Genomic DNA, 24,125 nt, shown 5'->3' with positions numbered 1-24,125 from the left:
AATATCTTTGCCGAGAGCCCCAAAATGGGTCACTGAGAGTTGAACACAAGTGAAAATGACTAAACAATAAAATATCTCATACCACTGAGAGAAATTATTATTAATAACCAATGATTTGAGGAGATCCAGAGTTTCCCCTTTTTCTAGTCCTCATTTCAAAGCTCAGCCTCTTGAAGGACATTACTGATGATAAGATTGAACTAACTCTTCTCAACCTTGGTCAGACCCCACCCAACCTTACAAGAAATTTAATCCCATGGTGTTCTACTCAGGTTTGGGTTGGGATACATTCTTGCATTAGATTTCCCAAGATTGGGGATAATTTAGAAGTAAATGACATAATCAGAATAAGTCCAGCCCCTCATTGTAATATTTGTTCCCTCTTATTACTTGTTTAACCATTCAGAGTTGATTGCTGCCCTCTGGACCACCCACTCTTCCATGGCCATATAAACCTTGAACCCTGAAGGTCTTTAGCATTTAAGAGTGCCACTGGCCTCTTTTATCAAAATATTAGCATTATTACCAAAATAACTAATTACCACCATGTTTCTTGTTATCCCAAAGGAATGGGACACTGAAAAATGGGGAGCACTTTGGTGAGACCAGACCAAAAACCACACGCCCAAGAAGACAAAGTGATAAGAGGAAACCTTTCAGAGATGTACCCCCAAAAGGAGCCCCATGCCAGGAGCCCAGGACAACACCCAACTAGAAGGAAAAAAAGATAGAAAATGTGTTGGTTGCCTAGAGAAGAACGATGTCAGAACATTGTCTCTTCCCAAAGATAGTATCACTACTTGAGATGGAAGAGTGGGGTGATAATCCAAGATTTAAATGAAATACCTAACCAGGGATTCATAACCTGGAGTCTGGGAAGTTCTTTTTAAAAGTATTTTGATAACTATTTCAATGGAATTGGTTTTCTTTCTGATCTGATGTTTTTGGTTTCCATAGGCATCACCAGACTGCCAGAGGGGCCCATGACACAAAAAAGGTTAAGCAGCCCTGCCCTAAGGGTGCACTCTCTGGAGGGAAGATGCAATATATTTCAGAGTCCTATAGTCAAAGAGTGTGATTAACCATTTGCTTTCCTTGAAGAAAAAAAAAATCAATGAAACTATATCCATGCAATACACTTCCTCCAGGAGCAGCAGAGAGACAAAAGTCACTTTAAGAGCTGGAGGGCAAGTCAGCCCTTTCCGTAAAGAGCCTCAGGCAGAGTCTAAGCATGAAACAGAGGCCAGTCTAGGCATGCCTAGACTCCTGTTCTATCACATTTGCCCCAGGGGGTTGTCAATTTAATTTAGATGCTTATACAGCTGGTGGTTGCTCTTTGGCAGGACAGCAAAAGCCTCTTCTTCTAGCAGATGCCATAAACCATAACTCCAGTACACAATTTAGTGCTTCTGTCTTTCCAGCCTTTGAGGTTATCTTCGTGATTCCCTTCCCGATGCATGACTGGGTTATATGCTATGCTTCTCTGGCTAGAGTTTTTTGATTTCTCGGCCTTTCCTCACATCATTCCCTCTTCTCCTCCACCCCTATAACCTCTGGGTATTGAAATGCCACTCACTCTTAGATACCCAGGTCACATGCCACCTTCTCCAGGAAGTCTTTCCTGTTCTCCTAGTTAGAACTGATTCCACCCCCAATTTTGAAACTGTTTTGGCCTCTTGCTAGATACCATTCTGTAATACAGTTATTGTTAAGTTTTTTAAAAATTTCATATTTGTCTATTGTTAGATTTCAAGTAAGATGAGGGCAGGGAATGTATTCTAATTGTTTCTGCACCCCACTCAGTACTTAAAGACCCATTGCTTTGCATAGTCTTAATAACTGCTATTACCTTGTATAGTTCTTCATAAATATCTGTTGATGGAATGAGTCTACAACATAGAAATGGGGTATGGTCCAAAACCTTACCTTAAAATTAGACCTGCATATTGTAGCTGGTTGGTTCATTCCTTCCCCTATTAAAAAAAAAAAAGAAATATCATTAGTAAATTGACTTGGGGCACTTAGGCATTGTCATAGTGCACATTACTCTAGTCCTAGAGTTAGGAATACTCATCTTCCTGAGTTCAAATCTGGTCTCAAACACTTACTAGCTGGGTGACCCTGGGCAAGTCACTTAACCCTGTTTGTATTCGTTTCCTCATCTGTAAAATGAGTTGGAAAAGGAAATGGCAAACCACTCCACTATCTTTGCCAAGAAAATCCCAAATGCACTCATGAAGAGTTGGATATGACTGAACACAGATGACAGGAAATTGGCTTGCTTTCATGAACAGTGGTTGTGCTGTGTAGATATATTTAATTCACTATATTATTGGTCCTCTCAGAGCAAAGCATCCTTTTTCGAACTGAGTGGAAAATCTTCGACAAGTTGATTAATCTTTCAGAGAGAGCATCATGGCACATCAGAAAGAATACTGGATTTGGAAGCAGTGGCCCTGAAATCAAACCCCAATTCTGACACTATTTGCATGTTCTTGTACTGAATCTCCATAGACTTCAGTTTTCCCATTTTTAAAATGAGAGATTAGGACTGGATGCCCTCTAAGGTCCCTTCTGGTGCTGAAGCTATGATCACTTTCCTCAACTTTAAAATGAGCTGATTGGACTAGAAGGTTTCTATGGACCCTTGTCTCCCTTCTCCACCCCGCCTTTCACAAAGTTTCCAGAGTGATCATCTTACAACACAGGTCTGATCACGGTACTCTTCTGCTCAATTAACTCCAATGACTCCTTACTACCTTTAGAGGGAAATACAAACTTCTCTGGCATTTAAAGCCCTTCACAACCTAATTTTCTAGTTTTATTATGTGTGTGTGCATACATACATGCCTATATACACATACATACACATAAATATATGTATATGTATGTATGCATGTATTACACCCTTTCACATGACCTTTAGCCCAAGCAAACTGGCCTTCTTACTGTTCCTCACATAGGATATTCCACTCTGCTTCTTTGCCTCTCTGAATTTCTAGTTTCCTTAAAAAGTTCAATTCAAGCACCATCTTCTACACAAGTTCCTTCCTGATGGTAACTCCCCTCCAAATGACCTTGTATTCATTTTACATATAATTACCTGTGTACATGTTGTCTGCCCTGATATAATATAAACTCCTTGAGGACAGGAATTAATTTACTTTTTGTCTCTGTATCCCCAATGCCTAGCACAGAGTTTAACACAGAATAGATGCTTAATAAATGGTTCCTGATTGATTGATTTCCTCTTTAAAAATAAGTGATTGATTAAATAACATTCTTCCAGCTGGCAATACAACATGGTAGAGAGGAAAGTCTGCTACTGAAATAATCATGCTGTGTCCTTTTTTTAATTTATTTTTTGCTTTTTAGAGGGGGGAGGCAGGGCAATTGGGGTTAAGTGATTTGCCCAAGATCACACGGCTAGTAAATGTATCAAGTGTCTGAGGCCGTATCTGAACTGAGTTCCTTCTGACTCCAGGGCTGGTGCTCTATTTACTGCACCACCTAGCTGCCCCCATCATGCCATGATCTGGTGGTAAAATTCAATTACTTAGTATAAAAATATCAGAATTACATGAATTCAGGAAACTGGGGATGGGGTGTTAGCAAAGGGATAGTATGACTAGCAGGATGCAGCTGCAAATGACAGTAGGTTCAATAGTTTGTCCTGATTCTGCTATAGTGACATATTTTGGAAGGGCTAAGGATTGCCTGCAAGCCAGTGAGCTGAGCCTAGCGCAGTGCCACACACGGAGAAGACATTTTTAATATGCACACTGAGCTGAATTTAATTGAATTCGTGGGCAATTTTAATTTCAGAGGGAAGCCAGAGCAGTAATACCATATTCAATTGACCTCCCAAAGTTAACTTTTCACTGTAGAGTAGAATCAGTTACCCTTACTTGGTTTATTGGGAATATTTGGGGGTCTGTTCTCCTGCCAACAGCTTCGTACCTGGGAAGAGGCCAATACCTTTGAACCACAAGGGACAAAGAGGAAGTGGGAAAGAACAAAAGTACAGGGGGTGTGCAAAGTACACAAAGAAAGGGTAGCCAGGAAAATAAGGTAATGATGCAAAGAGAGAGGAGAAAATGAGAGAGGAAGGAATGCCATCTTGGCATTGAAAATGGCAGTAGGTTTTTTATTTATAGGTTTTCTATTAAACAAACACCTTAAGCTTAAGCAGCAGGAAGCTCTGTGCTGCACCGCATCCCTTGGCCCAATCCCAAAGCATTCCCAATGGAGGAAGAAAAAGCACAAGGCACAGCAGAAAGATCACTAAACTTCAAACCACAGGACCTGGGTTCAAATATCAGCTCTTCAACTTACTATCTATATGACCTCAGACAAGCCAATTAATTTTTCTGGGCCTCAGTTTCCCCATTTATTAAATAAAGGGGTCATAGAATGAGATAAACTCAGCTCTAGATTTATGATAGGAGAATATCAAGGGTCACACATTATAATAGGTAGGGTAAAGGGGTGGGGCCTGTCTATACTTTTTCTGGCTATTATAGCTTAGCTGGGTCATGTCCCTCTGCTACCTCCACAGCTTCCACCATTTGGGGGCAAACAACTTAATTCTACCTGCCATACTTCATCCCATTGAGGGAAGCAGCCTGTGATCAGGCAGCTTGTCCCATCTCCCCTGTGCCATAGAGGAGAACACTCCCAAAACTTGGCTTCCAATCAAGCACAAGTATACGCAGTACCTTTCAAGGCAACAAACAGGTTGATATCAAAGGTATAGGGTTCTTCATGACAGAGGTAAGGCAGAGGCTTCGGATCCTGTAAGGAAAGAAAACATGTAATGTAAATTTTGGTTCACAACAAATTTCTCATCCCCATCATCATTATAGCTAGCATTTATGTAGCACTTTAAGATTTGCAAAACACTTTACAAATATTATCTTAACACATTTTATCTTCACATGTACTCTGGAAATTAAGGGCTACTATCATCCCCAGTTTTAATAGATGAGGAAACTGAGGCAGAAGTGAAATGACTTGTTCAGGGCAACACAATTAGTAAATGTTTCAATCCAAATTTGAACTCAAATCTTCTGACTCCAGGTCTAGCATTCTATTCCCTGAGCTGCCCCTAATTCAATTATTAAGTGTCTATTCTATATGCAAGACACAGAGTTAGGAAGTGGGAATATAAAGACAAAAATCAAAATGGTTCCTGCCCTCAAGAAGTTTACATTCTACAAGGATTACAACTTTTCCAAAGATCATGACGCCTGGGGACATCCTTAACCTTAGAAAATTAGCAGGAAACTATCATCAGTAAGAAACACTTATCCAGGATTTATTGTACTCAGCACATGGGACTAGGTACTGAAACAACAAAGAAATAAAATAAGAAAAGTTCTCCACTCTCTAAGGATTTACAATACAGCACATCCCAAAAGTCTTAGTATGGTTTTAAGCCTTCATATTTTAAGACTTTTGGGATATGCTGTAGAGTTCAATAAATATTTATTTCAAACTTTATGTATACAAAGCACTATGCTATGAGCATTCACTGCAGGAGATAAAAAGTTAAGATGAGACACCCTCTCTGTACTGATTACTTTGCAGTCTGGTATAGGGAAGGGACATATACAAACATAATGACATAATGCTCCACTCAGTATATGTGAAGGGTACTATACAAGGTCCTAACAGTTGGTGGGGACAGAAATAGTGTGCTATTATTTGGGTGACAGGAAAAAGGAGAAAATCAGAGTAGGCTTCATGGAAAAGGAAATATTTCTGTTATGCTCTAAATCAGCACTTAAACTGTGAAAAATTTGACAACAGTAAAAGGTTTTTGAGCGCCAATGACCAAAAATTGATTCAAAATCAAATGTGTACTGAATCCTAGGTCTTTCTGGCAGCGCTTGCCCATATTGCATTAAGCAAATTCATTGTGACAAGCATGCCATAATGCCCACACAATGCCAACTAGGCTGCCGAAACACAAAAGGGGTCAAGAGTAGAAAAAGTTTAAGAAGCCCTACTCTAAACAATGGATCTCTATGGATCATAGAGGATATAAATGTATAATAAATGGATCAGAATTCAAGAATTGGAAGATATAGAAACCTAGTACAACCTGAGGAAAGAGAGATGATAAAGTACAAAGGGTGTGTGGTACGTGTGTATGTGTATGTATACATGCATGTGTTTGCATGTGTGCATGTGTATACGTGTGTGTATTTGCGTGTGTGTGTGTGTGTATAACAGGATAATGCATTCTCCCCAAAGTACAGTGTATGTGGCAGAGAGTGGTATGAAACAAGGCTAAAAAGGTAGGCTGGTACCAGACTACAGAGATAACTGAATGCAAGGCAAAAAAAAATGTCTGAACTTAACTCAGAAGGCAACAGGGAATCAGTATTATATGGTGAAAGGAATTAGAGGATCCAGGTTCAAATCCCTGCTCTAACACTTGCGGTAATCCCTCATCTCAGTTTTTCCATTCACAAAATAGGGATGATAATCAATTTCCTATCTCACCAGGTTGCTGTGGGAAAAGTAGTTTATAAACCTACATACTACATAAATATGAGCTATTATGGTTATGGGGAGGAAGCATTGTATAGTGGATAGAAAGCTGGCCTTAGCATCAAGAAGAATGAGGTTGAAATTCCACCTCTCACACATACTTAGTTTTGTGACTCTAGGTAAATCACTTATCTTCTCAGTGACCCCAGAGAAGGTGCCAATCTGCATTAATAGAGGAAATTACCAGAAACTCCCTACCTCAATAAATTAATACAGGTTCAGTATTTAGAGAAAAAAGGGGGAAGAGGGAGGAAGAGAGGCATGACTAGCAATATGCATGTGGAAGATTAGTATGACATCAATATGAAGGACAAGGTAGAAGAGGAAAAAAGAGGAGGCTGAAAGATCTCTAGGAGAGTGTTGCAATAGTCCAAATGGATGTCAATGAGGGCTCATACAAGGACTGTGGTAGGAACTAGGGAAAATCACGATGGGGATGAAAGCGTCTCTCAATAGTTCAGATATTACAGAGAAGTCAAGATAAATGAGGAGGAGGTCATCTGTGATTTTTAAGGGAATAGTTTTAGTAAATTGGTAGGAAAGTCAATGGGTTAGAACACTCTGGCACTGGGAATGGGAAGCTGCCTTCTCTAACAAAAAATCAGAGTGGGCTTTTTCCTCTCATAAATCTGGAGGATGACTAAGTTTCCACTTTAAAGGACTGTTTTATTTTGCTTTGTTCTTCCTAGGAGGTGCCCCAGTTATTCATTGAAACTACAGGATAAAACAACACTTGTCCATGGTCAGATAACCAGTGGACCAAGCTAACAAATGCTTTTCAAAAAATTATTCAGAAAATAGTACATTCCAGCTGCATTGTGAGTTCAGTGCTTCTCTAAAAATGTTATTGAAATGAAGATGGCCTTAGATTTCTTTTCCTTTTCTTTGTTTCCCACCCCTTAAAGAAGGATCAAATTGCTGCTATTAACACACAAATAGCTGAAGTTTCCAAGTTGCTTAAATTGTTGAGGGTGTCCTGCATTTGGGACAGCAATAAGAGCTGCCAGACAAAGCCAGGCCCATAGAGAAGGCCTTATCAAAGGCAGAGGATTTCATTCAGGCATTTCCCAACTTTCTTGGCTTCTGTGGAGAGAAACAACTCTCATTAAGAGGTCTCAGCATTTTGTCTAGCTTCATCTAGGGTCACTGAGGTGGTGCAGTGGCTAAGCAGCTGAGCCTGGAATCTGAAAGACCCGAGTTCAAATTCAGCCTCCTCAGACACATGCTAGTTAAGTAATCCTGAGCAAGTCACTAAACTTCTGTTTGCTTCAGTTTCCTCAACTGTAAAATGGGGGTAATGTCTATCACACAGGGTTGTTGTAAGAACCAAATGAGATAATACTTGTAAAATCCTTAGCACAATGCCCAGAACATAGTAGGTGCTATATAAATGACATTATGATGATGATCTTTCAGCCTCCTCTCTTTTCCCCCTCTACCTTGTCCTTCATATTGATGTCATACTAATCTTCCACTTACATATTGCTAGTCATGCCTCTCTTCCTCCCCCCTTCCCCCTTTTTTCCTTTAAACACTAAACCTGTATTAATTTATTGAGGTAGGGAGTTTCTGGTAACAAATTTCCTCTATTAATGCAGTTTGGCACCTTCTCTGAGGTCACTGAGAAGTTAAGTGATTTACCTAGAGTCACATAGCTAAGTATGTATGAGAGGTGGGATTTCAACCTACCAATTTACTAAATATGGCAATATTGTGAGGATCCACTGTACTTAGCACAGTGTCTAACACACAGTAGAGGCTTAATAAATGCTTCTTCCCTTCCTTCCATATAAGTAAGTAAAGTAAAGAAGCATTTGAGGGGGGGAGGGTTTGGAGGGCAATTGGGGTTAAGTGACTTGACCAAGGTCACATGTCTAGCAAGTGTGTCAAGTGTCTGAAGCCAGATTTGAACTCAGGTCCTCCTGACTCCAGGGCCAGTGCTCTATTCACTGTGCCACCTAGCCACCCCTAAAGAAGCATTTTCAAGCTCTTACTATGTGCCAGGAATTGTGCTATTTATTTATTCAGTAAAATATTTATTGAGTATTTATCTACTGGGTGGATGACTGGTGATAAGTTACTCTAAAACCCACAGCCCAACTGAATAGAGAGATGGAAAAAGCATTTTATAAACCTTAAAGCACTATATAAATGGGAGCTATTCTTGTTATTTTGAGGGAGTATGAATCAAATGCTTTCCTGAAAGTCCAGCAGACCTGGGTTCAAGTCTTACCTCTGAAGCATACTAGCTGCATGACCCAAGGCAAGTCACCTAACTGCCTAACTCTAATGGCAGAGAAGGTACCAATCTTTTACATTTCCTTCTCCTTAACTTAACGCCTCTTCATCTATCCCCCCTTTAACTGTGAAGCTGGGCTTTTAACTCCTTTCCCCATAGCCAAAGTTAAGATCTGTAAATATGGGGCTCATTCCTCCCCTCAGGTCTTACTCTGATGCCTTGATGTGGCATACAGGTGACTCCTGGTTTTTGAAAGGTTGTGTCAGGAAAACCCAGGCTCTGGCAGATCCTACCAAGCTATAAAGGATTTGTGTACATCTCCTGTGATGACCTATGTGCCTACCTAGCTAAATTCTGACAAGTCCATCACCAAGTTGGGGATGAATTTTTCAGCCATGGCAATAAGAAAAACTGCCTTCTAAGGCAAAGAAGGGTTGCAGTCCACATTAATGGCAAATCCCTCACACTCTCAGTGCTCCTAGGCCACTCTAAGATTAAATAGTTGTCAACCTGCACTGTTAAAGGAAGTTCATACTGGGAATTTCCCATCCCACTGAAACTAAGACCCAGACCCAAAATAAAAAAGTTTGTGCTGAACAGACACTTAGAAAGCCCAGGAGATGAGCATTCTTGGAAGTGGTGAAAAAGGAAAGGGGTAACTGATGAGTAAAAGGAAGCTTTTAGAGAAATGGGATAAGACATCAAGATAGTTTCGCATTCAAAGGGGTTTCTGGCACTAAAAGGCTAGAATACAAAAGAGAAAATGGAGCAGTGCCCAGGTACTGCCCACAGGCTGTGTGCCCAGAAAAGAGGGCAGGGTGATTATTTGTGTGTGTGTGTGTGTGTGTGTGTGTGTGACAGAGAGGAGAAGTAAAGCATTTAGAAAGAACCTTGTTTCTTCAGTGTCTGAAAAAGATCAGACAAAAGACAACAGGATCTATTAGGAGTAAGGGCTTTATATTCTACTCTTCCCCCTGCTTCTCCCCGCTCCCCCCCCCCCCCAGAAAGTACAAAGGAAGAGACCTATGGAGTAAAAGTGGAAATGACTCCAAATGTCAAGCTCATGTATTAACATGTGATAAACCTTTAATGTATTGTTTGGGGCCAAAGAACATTGGAATGTCAGAAAAGGATGCTCCCATCAGAAAAAAGGCTCCCTCTTGTTCTGTCACTGATCACTTTCTGCAGCCAGTACTCAAGAGTTTGGTTATTTTTTCAGCAAACACTTTAACCTTGGAACTGAGTATTTCATTATATATATATATTTTAAACATTTAAAAAACAGTCCCCATCCTTAAACACCAGATGAGTAAAATTTGTTATGATCCTACCATGCTACATGTTCCAAAGCAAAAGTATATGTGTGTGTGCATATATACACACATATGTATATATACATATATCTATATATGTATACATCTATGTGTGTGTGTGTGTATATGTACATATATATATACATAAATGAAAAATATCCTTTTTATTTCTGGATAATCCTAAATGGATTTGTGTTTGCATGGTAGCATGCAATTACATGCTGCACCTCTACATAAAGCAATCCCCAACGAGGGAAAAAAAGGGTTGTCTCCATTGGAACACACCAATGAGAAGAGTCCCTTTTACCTGGTGCTTACCTGAACTGGATTTGGCAACGTGAAGGGCATGAGTGCTTCCATGGGCACCACCCATGGGGAGATGGTTGTTCCAAAGCTCTTCCCCAGGAATGGCCCTAGAGGAATGTATTCCCACTTCTGGATATCCCGAGCTGTAGCAGGGAAAACAAGGTCCATGTAGTTGACTCTAAAACTTCTTCCAAGGCAAGGTTAAAAAAATCAAAGTTTCATTGCTATTTGAAAGGGAAATTCAGATACTAAACAGCATCATTAACTACTATTAATAGTATTAATGCCTTAAATATTTCAATTTCATTGGACCCTAATAATAAGATAATGATAATAAATGAAAATACTCTACCACAGTTTTCCTTAGTAACTCTAAACAATAACCACAATCTCTAATGATTCTAGAGAGGGAGACTGGCTCTCTCATAGTTGTTTGAACATTTAGGTATATTACCGCTCCAGTCGTTCATGAGGACCATTCCAAAAATATGCTCATGAGCTTTGTTAATGGGAATTGGCTCTCCAAGTTTGTTTCCAGGGCCTACAAAGAATGCCTGATGTAGAAGGGGAAAACATCAGTCAGAAATGAGAAGCTGCGGTTTGAATATCACTAACAGGCTATGATGGTAAGGAGGGTACATGTTGGTTAGTTCTAATCCAGTGTCAATAAAGTAAGCCACAATATAAGCTGTAGAAAAATCCAGAAAACCATCAACATTTCAAGTGTTTGAAATCTACTGATCTGACAAATTATAAAACATTTTCAGAATCAAATCATCAACCCAAAGAGATTCTGTTTTCAGACTAAATACAGATGAATAATGTCAAAGTGCCTACCATCAGGGGTAAAACACCACTGGGATTCTTGGAAGGATTTTTTCTTCAGAAAAATAAAGGTCTTTTACATAAACAACCATCAGAAATTTCATGTTTCTTACCATTTCCAACTCAAAGTCCAAAAGTTTGGAAAAACCATGTACTGGAGGCTTGGCTGGAAAATAGAGACAAGCAAATGAGATTGCTATTATTCATACAGTCCTCTTGGAAAGAACTTTCCTACTTCATGGAATCCACATGGCTGCGCCATTGGCAAATCTATTGAGAGTGACTAAAAGGGAACTTACTTTCATCAGGGCACAACTGTCCCACAGGTCTGCGGATCGGTGTGCCTGATACCACAACAGAGGAGGCTCGGCCATGATATCCCACTGGCAAGTGCAGCCTGGTTGAAATGATACGTGTGAAGCAACACTTGTCAGTAATAATCAGCATTTCACATTGGAACGTGGGTCAAGTCAGAAACATACTGTTTGGGGCCAAATTGGAGATGGGTTTTGATCTAGTTTTTCTTTGTTACAAAGAAAAAATAGTGTTGGAGAAATGCAACATATTGGGAGATTATTTTGGTGTTTAAAAAGAAAGACATAACCTCCTTCCTCTGTTTGCAGAAGAGTGAGACTACCGGAAAGGCACCACAACTGTATAGCTAGAATCATCCCATATATTGTTCATTTTTCAAAACTGCTAACCATGCATGTAACCCCAAGGGTCTGTCCTAATTCCTGGTCACTTTTCTTTCTATAGTCTATGTTTTCTCACTGGGTGATATGATCAGTTCCAATGGATTCAATGACCATATCTATGTAAATAGCTCCTAGACCTACATCTTTGACCTCTGCACCTGTGAGCTGGTTGCCCCCCAGGCTGTCTTTTCTCATTTCAACCTCTTAGAATCTCTAGCTTTTTTTAAGACTCAGCAAAAGGCCTCTTCTCATTCTCCAAGCTGTTCATGCCTTCCCCTCTTAGGTTACGTTGTATCTGCTATGCATCTTGAACACATTTAAGTACTGTACCTATATATTGTCTCCATCATCAGAATGTAAACTCCTTGAGGGAAGGAATTGTATTTACTTTTTCTTTATGTCCCCAAAGTTTACCAAAATGTCCTTCACTGAGAAAGTTTTTTAATAAATGTTTATTGACTGATGATAGATTCTGCTGAATGGTTGTTTTATTTTAAAATTTTTCTCATTTATCCTTTGTTATGTGGGAAAGGTTGGGGGTAGGGGTGAGGGTAGAACAAGAAAAACCAAAAAAGATACAACATATTTAAAATAAAAAGGCATAAGGATTATTCATTTAAAAAAAAAGATTGACATGGATAAAATGGATTACAAGAATCAAAACAGAACAGAATTACAGTGAAACCAAGAGGAAATAAGGGGGCTGGACAAGAAGGTCTCTGAAGACCCTTCCAGCCCTAGATTCATAATCCTACGATTAAGGACAAATTATCTGGGCTTCTTCTGTAAAGTCTAGTGAGTCAGTTCTACATCTCTCCTTAAAGGTCCCCAGGGAAGGAAATTCCACAACCTCCCTTTGGCTCAGACTTTCAAATATGCCTATTTGTTCTTCTACCCAGAAGAGACAGGGAACAGATGGTCATAATTCTCACACAATAATGCCTCATACAGTTAACACTTGATTTTTTTTTGAGGCTGATAATCAAGTCTGCATATGTATAATCCAAGCTCTTCCTTTGCCTTTTCCTCCTCACTACTGACTGCCAATGTATGGTTCACTAAGTCCTAGGGAGTTGGGGGTTGGGAAAAGGGGGAGATCATCCTTGAATCAACCCTGACAAGGATATTCCAGAGAAGTCAACGTGGAAATCCGTTTTGCTCGACTACGCCAATTTGTTACAAGAGCTTTGTTTTGATTTGGACTTTTCAACGGAAGTTGGGGTGGGGGAGATGTGGAAGAAAAATAAAATGGATTTTTTTAAATTAAAAAAATTAGCTTTAAAAGAAAAAGAAGGCCTTTGGCAGTTGGAGGGGGAAGGATGAGGATAACAGAGTCACAATTATAAGTCAGTTCAAACTCTGAGCCATCACAAGGCCAAGCAGTGACTAGCTTTACACCCCCACACACCAAAAAAAAAAGCAAGGAGAGACAAGATGTTTTTGTGTCACTGCGATATGTGGCTAGAACACTGTAAAGTATTCAAACGTGGAGTATTGCTTTCTTGGGTGGTTCTATTGAACCAAGTGAGATCAGAAAAGAGTCCTGGGGGCGGCCAGGTAGCCCAGCGAGTAAGAGCACCGGCTCCAGTGTCGGGATGACCTGGAGATCAAATCCCGGGCTCAGACACTTAGCACCCACCCAGAAACACCTGGCCGTGTAACCTTGAGCAAGTTACTTAACCCCAATTGCTTGAAAAAAAAAAAGAAAAGAAAAGAGTCTTGGTCTGGTAGTTAAAAGACATGTGAAGGTCTAATCCTGATCCAGTCATGACAGAGGCATGTCACCACAGGTATGAATGATACTATTTCATTAGTCCGGCAATCAGGAAACTTTATTTTATTCTTTCTTTTCAAGGTGAACATTTATTGAATATTCAATCACAAAGGACATTTTAAAGAAACTGAAACAACTTAATTGTTAAAAAGGAAACTTTAATAAATACAAACTTTAAAAACGAGACAGTTGGGGGCAGCTAGGTGGCACAGTGAATAAATAGAGCACCAGCCCTAGAATCAGGAGGACCTGAGTTCAAATCCAGCCTCAGACACTTGAGTGACTTTGGGCAAGTCACTTAACCCCAATTGCCCTCCAAAAAGCAAAAACAAAACAAAACAAAACAAAAAAAAACAGGACAGCAAATGCTTAATATTTTTAAGGCATTGTGACTGTCTAAATGAATGACCCTGGACAAGTCACTTAAAACTCTTTGGACCTTAGTTTCCACATCAGTAAAATAAACAGGTTGGACTAGCTCACTTCTAAGATCTCTAACAGGCAGTATATTACTAGAAGACCTGAGTTCAAATCTTGGCTCTACCACTTGCTTCTTGGGTGACCTTGGGCAAGTAACTTTTCTTGGTCTCAGTTTCCTCAACTGTAAAAGGAAGAGACTGGACTAAATGACTTCTAAGGCTCCTTCCAGCTCTAAATCTGCAAGCCTGATTCATCCCTTCTAGCTCTAACATTTCTATGATTCCTTCCTCTCTTCTTTCTCCCTTTATCTTGGTCACTGATCCCTAATCCTTCCCCATTTCTGTACTGACTGATCTGAAACAGTTTCACTTGGAGTCATAGTATTTAGAGTTTAAAAGGATCTCAGAGGTCATCTACAGCAGTGGTATCAAACTCAAATAGAAATGGGGGCCAGCAAACCATACATAAGGATTCTTTGTAGGTGACTAGGCTTAGAAAACCATATATTAGGAGTGGCTAGGTAGTGCAGTGAATAGAGCACTGGCCCTGGAGTGTGGAGGACCTGAGTTCAAATTTGACCTCAGACACTTAACACTTACTAGCCGTGTGACCCTGGGCAAGTCACTTTACCCCAATTGCCCTGCCTTCCCATCTCCAAAAAGAAAACCATATATTAACATTATCTCTGTTCTATTATATCATAATTTATCTTACTAAATATTTCCCAATTTTAATCTGATTACTCTGGAGTATGGCAGCTAATGTTGCCTGGGTCACCTATTCAACATCTCTGATCTATAATAACCTCAATTTTACAGATGAAGTAACTGAGGGCAGGAGGGGTGAAGAACCTTCTCAACAGGAGAGCCTGGGGTAAGGGTCAAGTGGCCTGGGTTCCCATTCCAGCTACACTAACATCAACTGTGACGTTGGGGAAGTTTTTTTCTTTTGAAGGAGGGAAGCCAAGGCAGTTGAGGTTAAGTGATTTGCCCAAGGTCACACAGATAGTTTTGTGTTAAATGTCTAAGGCTGTATTTGAACTCAGGTCCCCCTGAGTCCTGGGCTGGTACTCTATTCACACCTAGCTGCCCCCTTGGGGAAGTTTTAAGCCTTCAAACTGATCACTCATAAGATAAAGGACATCATTTGTGCCCTTTCCACCTGCTTAAATGGCTGTTGCATACACCAAAGGAGATAATGTTTGGGAGAGCACTCTGAAAAGAATGAACCACATGGGAGGGATCATTTCTAGTTTGGAAATTCTAAATATGAAATAGCAACAAATCCTGGCTTCAGGATTCAAGTGTAAGTCCCTCTTTCCCAAAGTACTTTATTTTCTCAAACTTAAAAAAAAATCATAATTCACTATGAAGCTTTTAAAATTTGACTCTCTTTTTGATTCTTATGGGCATTTTTAGCCCCTATGAGGAAAGCATCACAAAAAATCAGAAAGGTTATTATATGATTATAAAAGAAAAAAAAACTAGGAACTAGGGACAATACAAACCAGTTAGGCATCAAAGCATTTTCTTTCCCTCTGAACATGATTCCAACATTGGTAGCATGTTGTCGAGAAGAATAAAAGTCAGTATAGTCTCCTACAGAAGGGAAAGAAAAAATACCCCAATCAATGATAAAGCACTTCAGGTGCTAGGAGAAAACAGCATACTTCTCCCCAGGGACTGGTGGGAGAAGTCATGGGAAAAGATATACAGAATTTTATTTTTAAAAGAGGAGTTACTTATTCAATAACACAAACCTGGTAAGAACAAATAGTCAACACTTTCAAAGAAATAGAGGCCACTCAACAACAAAATGTTTAGCTAAGTTTGTGAAATAAGGTTTCCAAGTTTTAGGCAAACATCCTTTGTAAATTTACCAAATTGGCAGCTCATTTCATCATTTGCTTAAGTAGGGAATAGGGAAAAACACACTGGCTCCTGAGTCAGAGGACATGGGGCCAAATCTGGCCTCTGAAATTTACTACCTCGGTGACATTGGTCAAATCATTTAACCTCTACGAGCCTCAGTTTCCTCATCTGTAAATGAGAGGGCAGGTCTAGATAACCTTAAAGGTTCCTTCCAGTTCTAGATCCAGAATCCTATGATCTAGTCCTTCTTGGGGCAAGTTCTCAACTACTGGCAAGTTCTCAATCTATTCAGACAATTTCTCTGCTGCCCTCTTGTGTTTCTTCGGAAAAAAAGCAGATTGGGTAAAATAAGAAATTGAAATTGGTGAGGAGGTTCCCCATCCCTGGAAACGATCAAGCAGAGACTTGATGATGGCTTACCTTCCAGGTGTATCGTAAAGGGGATTCCTACACTAGGTGGGACCCTAAGGTCCCTTCTAACCCGAAAGTCTTGTTTGTTGAACTGAAAAGCCAAGAGAGATAAGACCTTATAGATTAGTTTAATAGTTGAGGAGTCTATTAGGGATTAAATGATGTTGAACTGCCCCATCTTTGAAACTGTATATGTAATCTTGTAGCTTAAAGCAATATGTGTGTGTGAGTGACACACATACATACATATGCATACACACATCATCTCTTCTTTTCTTTTGCATACTTAGCACAAGCTGCTTTGGATGTGTTAGAAAGTAAAAATACAAGTACTCAGGGATTTACAGTTGGGGGAAAAAAAACTTCGATTTTAAGAAGAAAAAAAAGTGGACATAGGAATAGGGTTAGCAGATTGGTTGTGAGAATGAAAAGGACATGAGCTTTTCTACAATTTGATCATGGAATGAAAGGGATTCCCAAAGCTTCAGCTGCCTTCTTGAGAATACCTTACTTTTATAGAATCATTAAATTATAGATCTCAAAAATAAATAAGACCTCTTGCCCCCTGCATTTGGGAAGATAAAGTAAGGCCATCTTCATTAAACAGATGAGAAAACTTGTGTCCCAAGACAGCTCAAGATAAGGGACTTACCTAAAGTCACATGGTTAGCAAATGATAGGGTACCAAAGGAAAAGGGGAAAAAGTAAAAATATTTCAGATCATTCAATATAGAAATGGGGAAGGGTTATTAGGTATAAAGAGGCCTCCCCAAGAGGAAGGAAATGGGTGTTGATTTTGTCTTCCTGGACAAGATGACTACTCTACATACTCTCTCCAGTTCAGAGGGAGGAGAAACTAATTAGAAGACTGTAATTTGGTCAACTTGGATCAGCAATAGCCTTTTTTCAATTCAATTTCCTGCTGCTTCTACACAGGAAAGGCCAAATATATTAAGTACCACAAGCCTGGAGAATCCAGGGTTTGCTTCAAAGTTATGGGGATTGGCTTTTTGGACAAAAATAGGCCAATCACCTTGACAGTGAGTCCTTGCTTTACCAGCAGTGTGCTACAAAGATAACAAAACAAAATCAAATCTCTGTATGCCATTTGTAATCTGGAAACATTCCCTTCAACAACATTTGTCTGAAATAATGTTTAGACACTTCACCAAAAAAAAAAATGCAGGATGAGATGGATTCCCATCTACTCCTACAGAACTGCAGGTTGCAAATTTACATCAAGAGTAGGTTAGAAATAAGGTGGCACAGTGGATGGAGCACAGAGCCTAGAGTCAGAAAAACCTGAGTTCAGAATCTGGCTTCAGACAATTACTAGTTGTGTGACTCTGGGCAAGACACATAACCCTGTTTGCCTCCATTTCCTCATCTGTAAAATGAGCTGGAGAAGGAAATGGCAAACCACTCCAGTGTCTTTGCCAAGAAAACCCCAGTTGGATATAACTGAAACGACTAAATAACAAGAAAGTGAGAAATAAGAAATCACACCCACAAGGTGGCTAGGTGGTGCAGTGAATAAAGCACCGGTCCTGGAGTCACGAGGTCCTGAGTTCAAATCTGGCCTCAGATACTTAATACTTACTAGCCATGTGACCTTGGGCAAGTCACTTAACTCCAATTGCCCTGCCTTCCCCCTCCAAAAAAAAAAAAAAGCAAAAAACAAGAAGAAGAAGAAATCACACCCACAGTACAATTCAAGGCTGTATAGTTCAAAAGTTAGCCACACATGTGTGGGAATCTACCGACCACATACAAATTTGAAAGTTTAATTTGTTTAAGACCACGCTAAGTAGACCTATATCAAAAGCAGCCTCGTAGAGATAAGTATCAAAAACACGACCTTGCAAATTTTTTGCAATCCCATATAAAAGTGAAGGGGGATGTGCAGGGAAAACTTCCTAGGGACAAAATAAGAGAATTTGAAAGCAAAACTGCCAGGAGTGGAACAAGAGTTATGTAAATCAGGCTTTTTACATGGTTTGTATTGATTCAATAAAACATGATGTCTCAAGAGCAACAAGTAAATAAGTAGCTAAAATGGAAAAGTTCATAAAGGGGAGGAAGGTATAATACGTTTGGAAAGGTAGAGTGGAAACCTTCATAATCTTCTGACAGACTTAAATATCAAATGGAGGAACTTGTACTCTACATGGAAGGCAAGAAGTCAATGGAGATTTTAGAGCAGAGAGTAACATTGTCAGATCTGTGAGGAACATCTGTTTGGCAGCTGTGCAGACTCTGGATTCTCAAGAAGAGGGACTTCTGCCAGGGAGATCAATAAGGGTATCTCTAAGGCAAAAATGCATGAAGAAATGGAAAAGGAGATAAGATGATTTGGTGCAGGTCAAAGTGCTTTGGGGACAACCAGGAAAGCAAAATGCTAACTAACCAAATGCATCTAGAAAAGATCTGAAAATGGAGAACACTACTAATAGATGAGGGGATGAGGATATAGTTTACATAGATCTTGGAAAAGCTTTTGATACAGTATCTCATTGTATTCATGTGGAAAAAAAATGAAAATCTATGGATTAGTGGATAATAAAAACAGATGAATTCAGTAAGGGTTAGATTTTGTTGTTTAGTCAATTAGTTGTATCCAACTTTTTGTGACCCTATTTGGGGTTTTCTTGGCAAAGATATTGGAGTGGTTTGCCATTTCCTTCTCTAACTCATTTTACAGATGAGGAAACTGAGGTAAACAGGGTTAAGTGATCTGCTGGGGTCACACAGTAAGTGTCTGAGGCCAGATTTGAACTCACAAAGATGAGTTTTTCTGATTCCAGGCCCAGCACTCTATCCGCTGTGCCACCTAATTGCCCAAAGGGTTAGATGGTCTGACTCTAAAAGGTTAAAGGTTAAATGTCAAGTCTCCAGTACAGTAGCTCTAAGATCTGGGCTTGGCCTGTGCTATTCAGCAATTTTATCGATGACTTGGATAATGTATAGAGAGTGTGCTCACCAAATCTGCAGATGGCACCAATCTAAGAAATATAAGTTAACCCAATGGATGAAAGTCAGAATCCAAAAGGATCTTAACAGGCTAAAGTACTGTGCTAAATATAATAAAATGAAATTTATGGAATACATGTAAAGTCTTGCATTTGAGTACAAAAAAAGGTCAATTTCCCAGCTATAAGACAGGGAAGGAATAGACAGACAATTCAGAAAAAAGATTTCAGGGTTTTCGTGGACTACAAGATCAATGAGTTAGCAGTGTGATATGGCAGCCACAATAACTAACATGATCAAGGACTGAAAACATCAGAGAGGCTTAACTTCCAAGAAAAGGGAGGTGACTCGGAGGTGTGCTGGATTTAGCTCTAATCAGCTTCCCAAGACCCCACTGTTACACTCTCAGTGTGAACATTCACTCCACTGAATTCAGCAATCCACAAATCAGGACTTGATTTATTGTTTTTTCGATTGTCTAGATTTAAGGAAGTGTTAAGAATGCAGATTAAATTTAAATGTGTAGGTGTACATTCCTGCCCCCTCCCCAGCCCAGTTGTTAAATATTTATCTGCACAACCCAGTATTGTCTTTTAAACACTGCTTGAGCAAAGCAGGAGTGCAGCAGAAGGCTCAGGGAATGAAGTCATCACCAGACTGGAGGACTACTACTTACTATTACTATTACAACTACTACTATTTCTGCTACTATGACTACGAGTACAACTACGACTACTTACTACTACTACTAATTGTAAATTCCTTCAAAGCAGAGGCTTTCTTTTGCCTCTTTTTATATCCCCATTGCTTAGCACAGTGCCTGACACACAGCAGGTACTTAATTAATATCGATTGCATTTATACAGCACTTAAAGTTTTTGCAAAGTGCTTTACATCCATCATTTCACTTGAGTCTCACAACACCCCTAGGAGGTGACAATCCCTCTGTCCTCTTTATCCTCCTCAGATCCTATCTGGAATATTGTTCTAGGAACTATATTTTAACTGGAGTGTCCAAAGTTCTGCCAGGATGCTGAAGGACCATCAGTGCATGAACTAGAAATGCTGGTTGAAGGAACTGGGTATATTTTGCCAAGAGGAAAAAAAAAGACTGGAGTAAGGGGTGGCAAGGTGGGATGAGAGCTATGTTTGAGTATTTGAGCAACTGTAATGCAGAGCAAGAATGAGAGCTGCTTTGTTTGGGATAAGAAGGTGGAACAAGGAACAATGAATGGAATTTTCAGAGGCAAACTGAGGCTTGGAGTCAGGAAAAATTTCCTAACAATGAGAGCTGTCCAAATTGGAGTAACTTGTCTCAAGAAGTGGTAGACTCCCCTCTCCGTAGATCTCCAAGCAAATTCCTAGTCAGGTCCATTATAGTAAGGATTTCTTCAGCCTATGGGTGGAAAATCAGGCTTGGATAAAACCCATTCAGATTCAAGTAGAGCTACCTGACTATGCCTTTAAACTCAAATCACTCTGGCTCTCACTGATTGGCCAATAATAGATCCCAGACCAAGCCTGACTTGCTCACAGTTTGGGTTTTGATGGCTCAGAGTGAGTATAAAAAGCAATCCTTTCTTTTTTGGCCAGAAGACTCTTTTGTAAAGGCAAAATAAGTCATTTTTTTTTTACCTCAATTCCTACGTAGCCTTTAACTATGGAATGGATGTTGTCTCAGATAAACTGAGACCTGGGAAAGACTTCTGGTCACTTGAATGATGTGGCAGAATGGATAGTGAGCTGGCCTGGTGTTAGGACGATCCAGGTTCAAGAGCTACTTTTCACACATGCTGGCTGTGTGACCCTGGACAAGCCACTTAACATCTCAGTGTTCTAGGTAACTCATTACAGAGAGAGTCAGCTTGCACTGGAAGAGGGAGCTTTCTCACTCTGGAGTTTCTGTAACCAATGAAATCACAGGTATAGTCCCTATCCCTTGCTTTCTCTATGTCTTCTCAGTTCTCAGTGGAGGACAGAACCAACATTAACTTGAGTTATACTTTCTTACTTGAAAGCTTTGGCTTTCTAGATGATGGAGTCACCAAGACTAGAGAATATTATTTCCAATATTTGTAAACATGATGTGGTGACAGTAGGAAGTTCTCTACTGAAGACTTACTCCAATGTCTCGGAGGGGTCACAAGATGGATAAATATGGGTTTTCAAAAACTAGTCCAATTCCCAGACAACCTCCCAGCTCAACCATAGACTGGTCATATGCAAGATCAGCCTACAAGGCTCTGTGTCCAAAGGCAGCAAGAATGGAGGGTTCCTCCAGGAAATTGGCGATCAGAAAGCCCCAGGGTGGTCACAGTCTCCCAGGGAGGGCTTTGGAAGCCCCAGAGAGCAAGAAAAAGAGTGCCATGTGGCAACAGAACCACGCAAGTACTAAAGGTCTTCAAGAAACCTAGCACTATGTCCTGAGACCACACAGAGAGCCTGAAGACCCAAAACTCTGAATCTCAAAGATCTACAGGGGCCTAACATCCAAGAAGTGAATCCAGGTAATCCAGGGGTAGACTAAATAGTGCTGACCACAAGGGCAGTAGAGGCTGGAGCCAGGTCCTAGTAAAATGTACCCTTCAGGAACTAAAGCTAAAGGGAGAAATAAGCCAAAGGTAGCCTCACCAGTCTAAAAATGATTATAGCTATAGATGTGCCCCAATTTCCAGTCTAGAGGAAGAAAGTAACTTCATAATAACTTCCAGTAGAGACTCAAAAGCAACCGTGATACCAAAAAAGAGGCACAGAAGCATTTCTTTTTAATTAAAAAAAAGAGAGACCAGAAGTAAGTTTAGAATCAAGCACAGAAAAGCAGGTCAGTTTTGAAAGTGAGATATGGAACATATGACATCTGTTTTTTTTAAAAATCAAGCACTATGAAATAGAGATTGACTGTTACAAATGCAACTTTCTTTTTGTATTCTGCTGTGTATATGGAAATGATGAGGGGGGGGTTTGGTATTTACATCCAAAATAAAAATAAAATTAATTTTATAAAAAAATAATCTATATCAACAGAACTCAAGCTCAAAGAGGATGAGTATAGGGTGACTATGTGTCTATCATCTTAGAACTGGTTTAACTAAATACAAAGAGACTTGCCATTAAAATGTTGGTAACTAGATGATGATCTTTTTGGCCACAGCAACTCTCAAAATGCAGGTTGCTATGTGTGAAAGGAGTGTTGGTGAAAGGAGCACACTCAATAGGCCTTCTGAAGTAGAAGAAAAAGGATAACAAGAGAGGGAAAGGATTCCTACAGTCTATCATTTTCATTTTCTCTAGTCACCCAAACTCATATTCCCAGAAAACCATGGGCTGAGGAGGATGGCTTTTTGGCTGGCCAGTGACTTCTTTTCTATTGACACATGAAACAATATCTCTTGGTTAAGGTCAATACTTACCAATGGTGGCTGGCAAGTGCATTGTGGCAGAGGCCTGGGGTATGAATGCACTGAAATACAGAATCAAAAGGTTCAAGAATCAAGTCTAATTGAACCCCCCTCATTAGATGGAGTCTTCAAGCTCAGCCCCCGTCATCCTGTTCCCACTTAGAACATTGTACAGAAGCAGCTACCTGCTGAACCAGGCATCAAGACCGAGCTTTGGCTGAAATGAAGCCTAGTCTGAGAGCTAGCTCCTGTGGTTATTCTCCAGGGAAATATAATCCCTGCCTCTATTCCTTAGTTCCTTAAACTCCGAAACAGGTCAAGAATTGCTGGCCCTCTCTCTAGAGGTATGGATGAATAATGAATGGACTACTCCTGTCAAATGATGTGAGCAGCCAGGAGGGCACAGGATCAATCTGAGTAATAGCAGCACTCTTCTGCATTCACAGTTCTTTCCTTGGCAATAGAGTCCCAGCAAGCAAGGGAAAGAAGACTTGGGAAACTTTATAAGATAAAGTTGGCTCCTCTAGGGTCGCCAACTAAGATGTCATCTACCCCCTCCTCTGCCTGAATACCTTCCCCTCCAGCACACCTCACCGTTTCCGTAGAGCAGCATCATCTCTCAAAGTTGCTTTTGCGGCTGAAAGTAGGTTCTGCAGGTACATTCTTGCCTCCTTCCAAGCAGCATAACCCAAGCCCATGAATCTATTAAGAGTTGGCTAAAATCAAAATAAGGAGAAAGTAATGTACATGAAGATCTAAGGGGCTTTATACTGTTAAGAGGGGTTCTAACATACTTGAGGAAGCAATAGTTACTTAACAAACATTGACTGAGACCTTATGTTTATTCCTAGCAATGAGGGAGGAAGTAAAAGAGAAAAAGGGAGGAAGGAAGGAAAGAAAGAAAAAGAAAGCAAGGAAAGAAGAAAGAATATACCTAATTAAAATAGAACTAGAGAATAACAATGACATGTAACCAGTGAAATGCCAAGTAATCTATGAACCACACATTAACCATGATAGTATAGTATAAATTACTTAAAATATAAAAATGTTAGAGGAATATAGAGCAGAGGAAGAATCTGGTAGGAAATGGAGAAAAGTTTTTTGGAGAATGTTTAACCAGCCTCAAATGTCATAATGTGCATGAATTGGGTAAGAGCAGATTGGACATGAGGATTAATGGCATGAACAAAGGTAGAGAGATAGGAGTTGCAAGTTGTGGGGTTTGGGGGGAAATAGAAAGGAAGGAAAGGGGAGGGGAGAGAGAGACAGAGAGAAGGAGGATGACAGGGAGGAGGGGGAAAAGGGGAAGGAGGTGGGGGAGGGAGAGGAAGGGGAGGAG

The 24,125-nt window shown here is 40.0% G+C and overlaps 1 protein-coding gene across 1 annotated transcript in view; it reads right to left on the bottom strand.

Annotated features, from left to right (window-relative positions):
• The window catches only part of FAH (fumarylacetoacetate hydrolase), a 59,508-nt gene that overhangs the window by 17,675 nt on the left and 17,708 nt on the right, over positions 1–24,125 (bottom strand). Inside the window, exons 3-11 of the mRNA XM_069098675.1 lie at positions 23,378–23,499; positions 22,796–22,845; positions 15,641–15,731; positions 11,541–11,638; positions 11,355–11,407; positions 10,871–10,970; positions 10,429–10,559; positions 4,719–4,794; positions 1,927–1,973 (exon numbers count right to left, since the gene is read on the bottom strand). Coding sequence (XP_068954776.1) covers positions 1,927–1,973; positions 4,719–4,794; positions 10,429–10,559; positions 10,871–10,970; positions 11,355–11,407; positions 11,541–11,638; positions 15,641–15,731; positions 22,796–22,845; positions 23,378–23,499 — 768 coding nt within the window. The remainder of the gene's footprint in view (positions 1–1,926; positions 1,974–4,718; positions 4,795–10,428; positions 10,560–10,870; positions 10,971–11,354; positions 11,408–11,540; positions 11,639–15,640; positions 15,732–22,795; positions 22,846–23,377; positions 23,500–24,125) is intronic.

This window comes from Petaurus breviceps, unplaced genomic scaffold (assembly GCF_028583685.1).
Source record: "Petaurus breviceps papuanus isolate PSGF00001 unplaced genomic scaffold, PetGlider_PUasm1.0 37, whole genome shotgun sequence".
In the NCBI taxonomy this organism is placed as follows: Eukaryota; Metazoa; Chordata; class Mammalia; order Diprotodontia; family Petauridae; genus Petaurus; species Petaurus breviceps.
The sequence above is the reverse complement of the archived record's forward strand: the minus strand, read 5'-3'. Positions and strand labels throughout refer to the sequence as shown.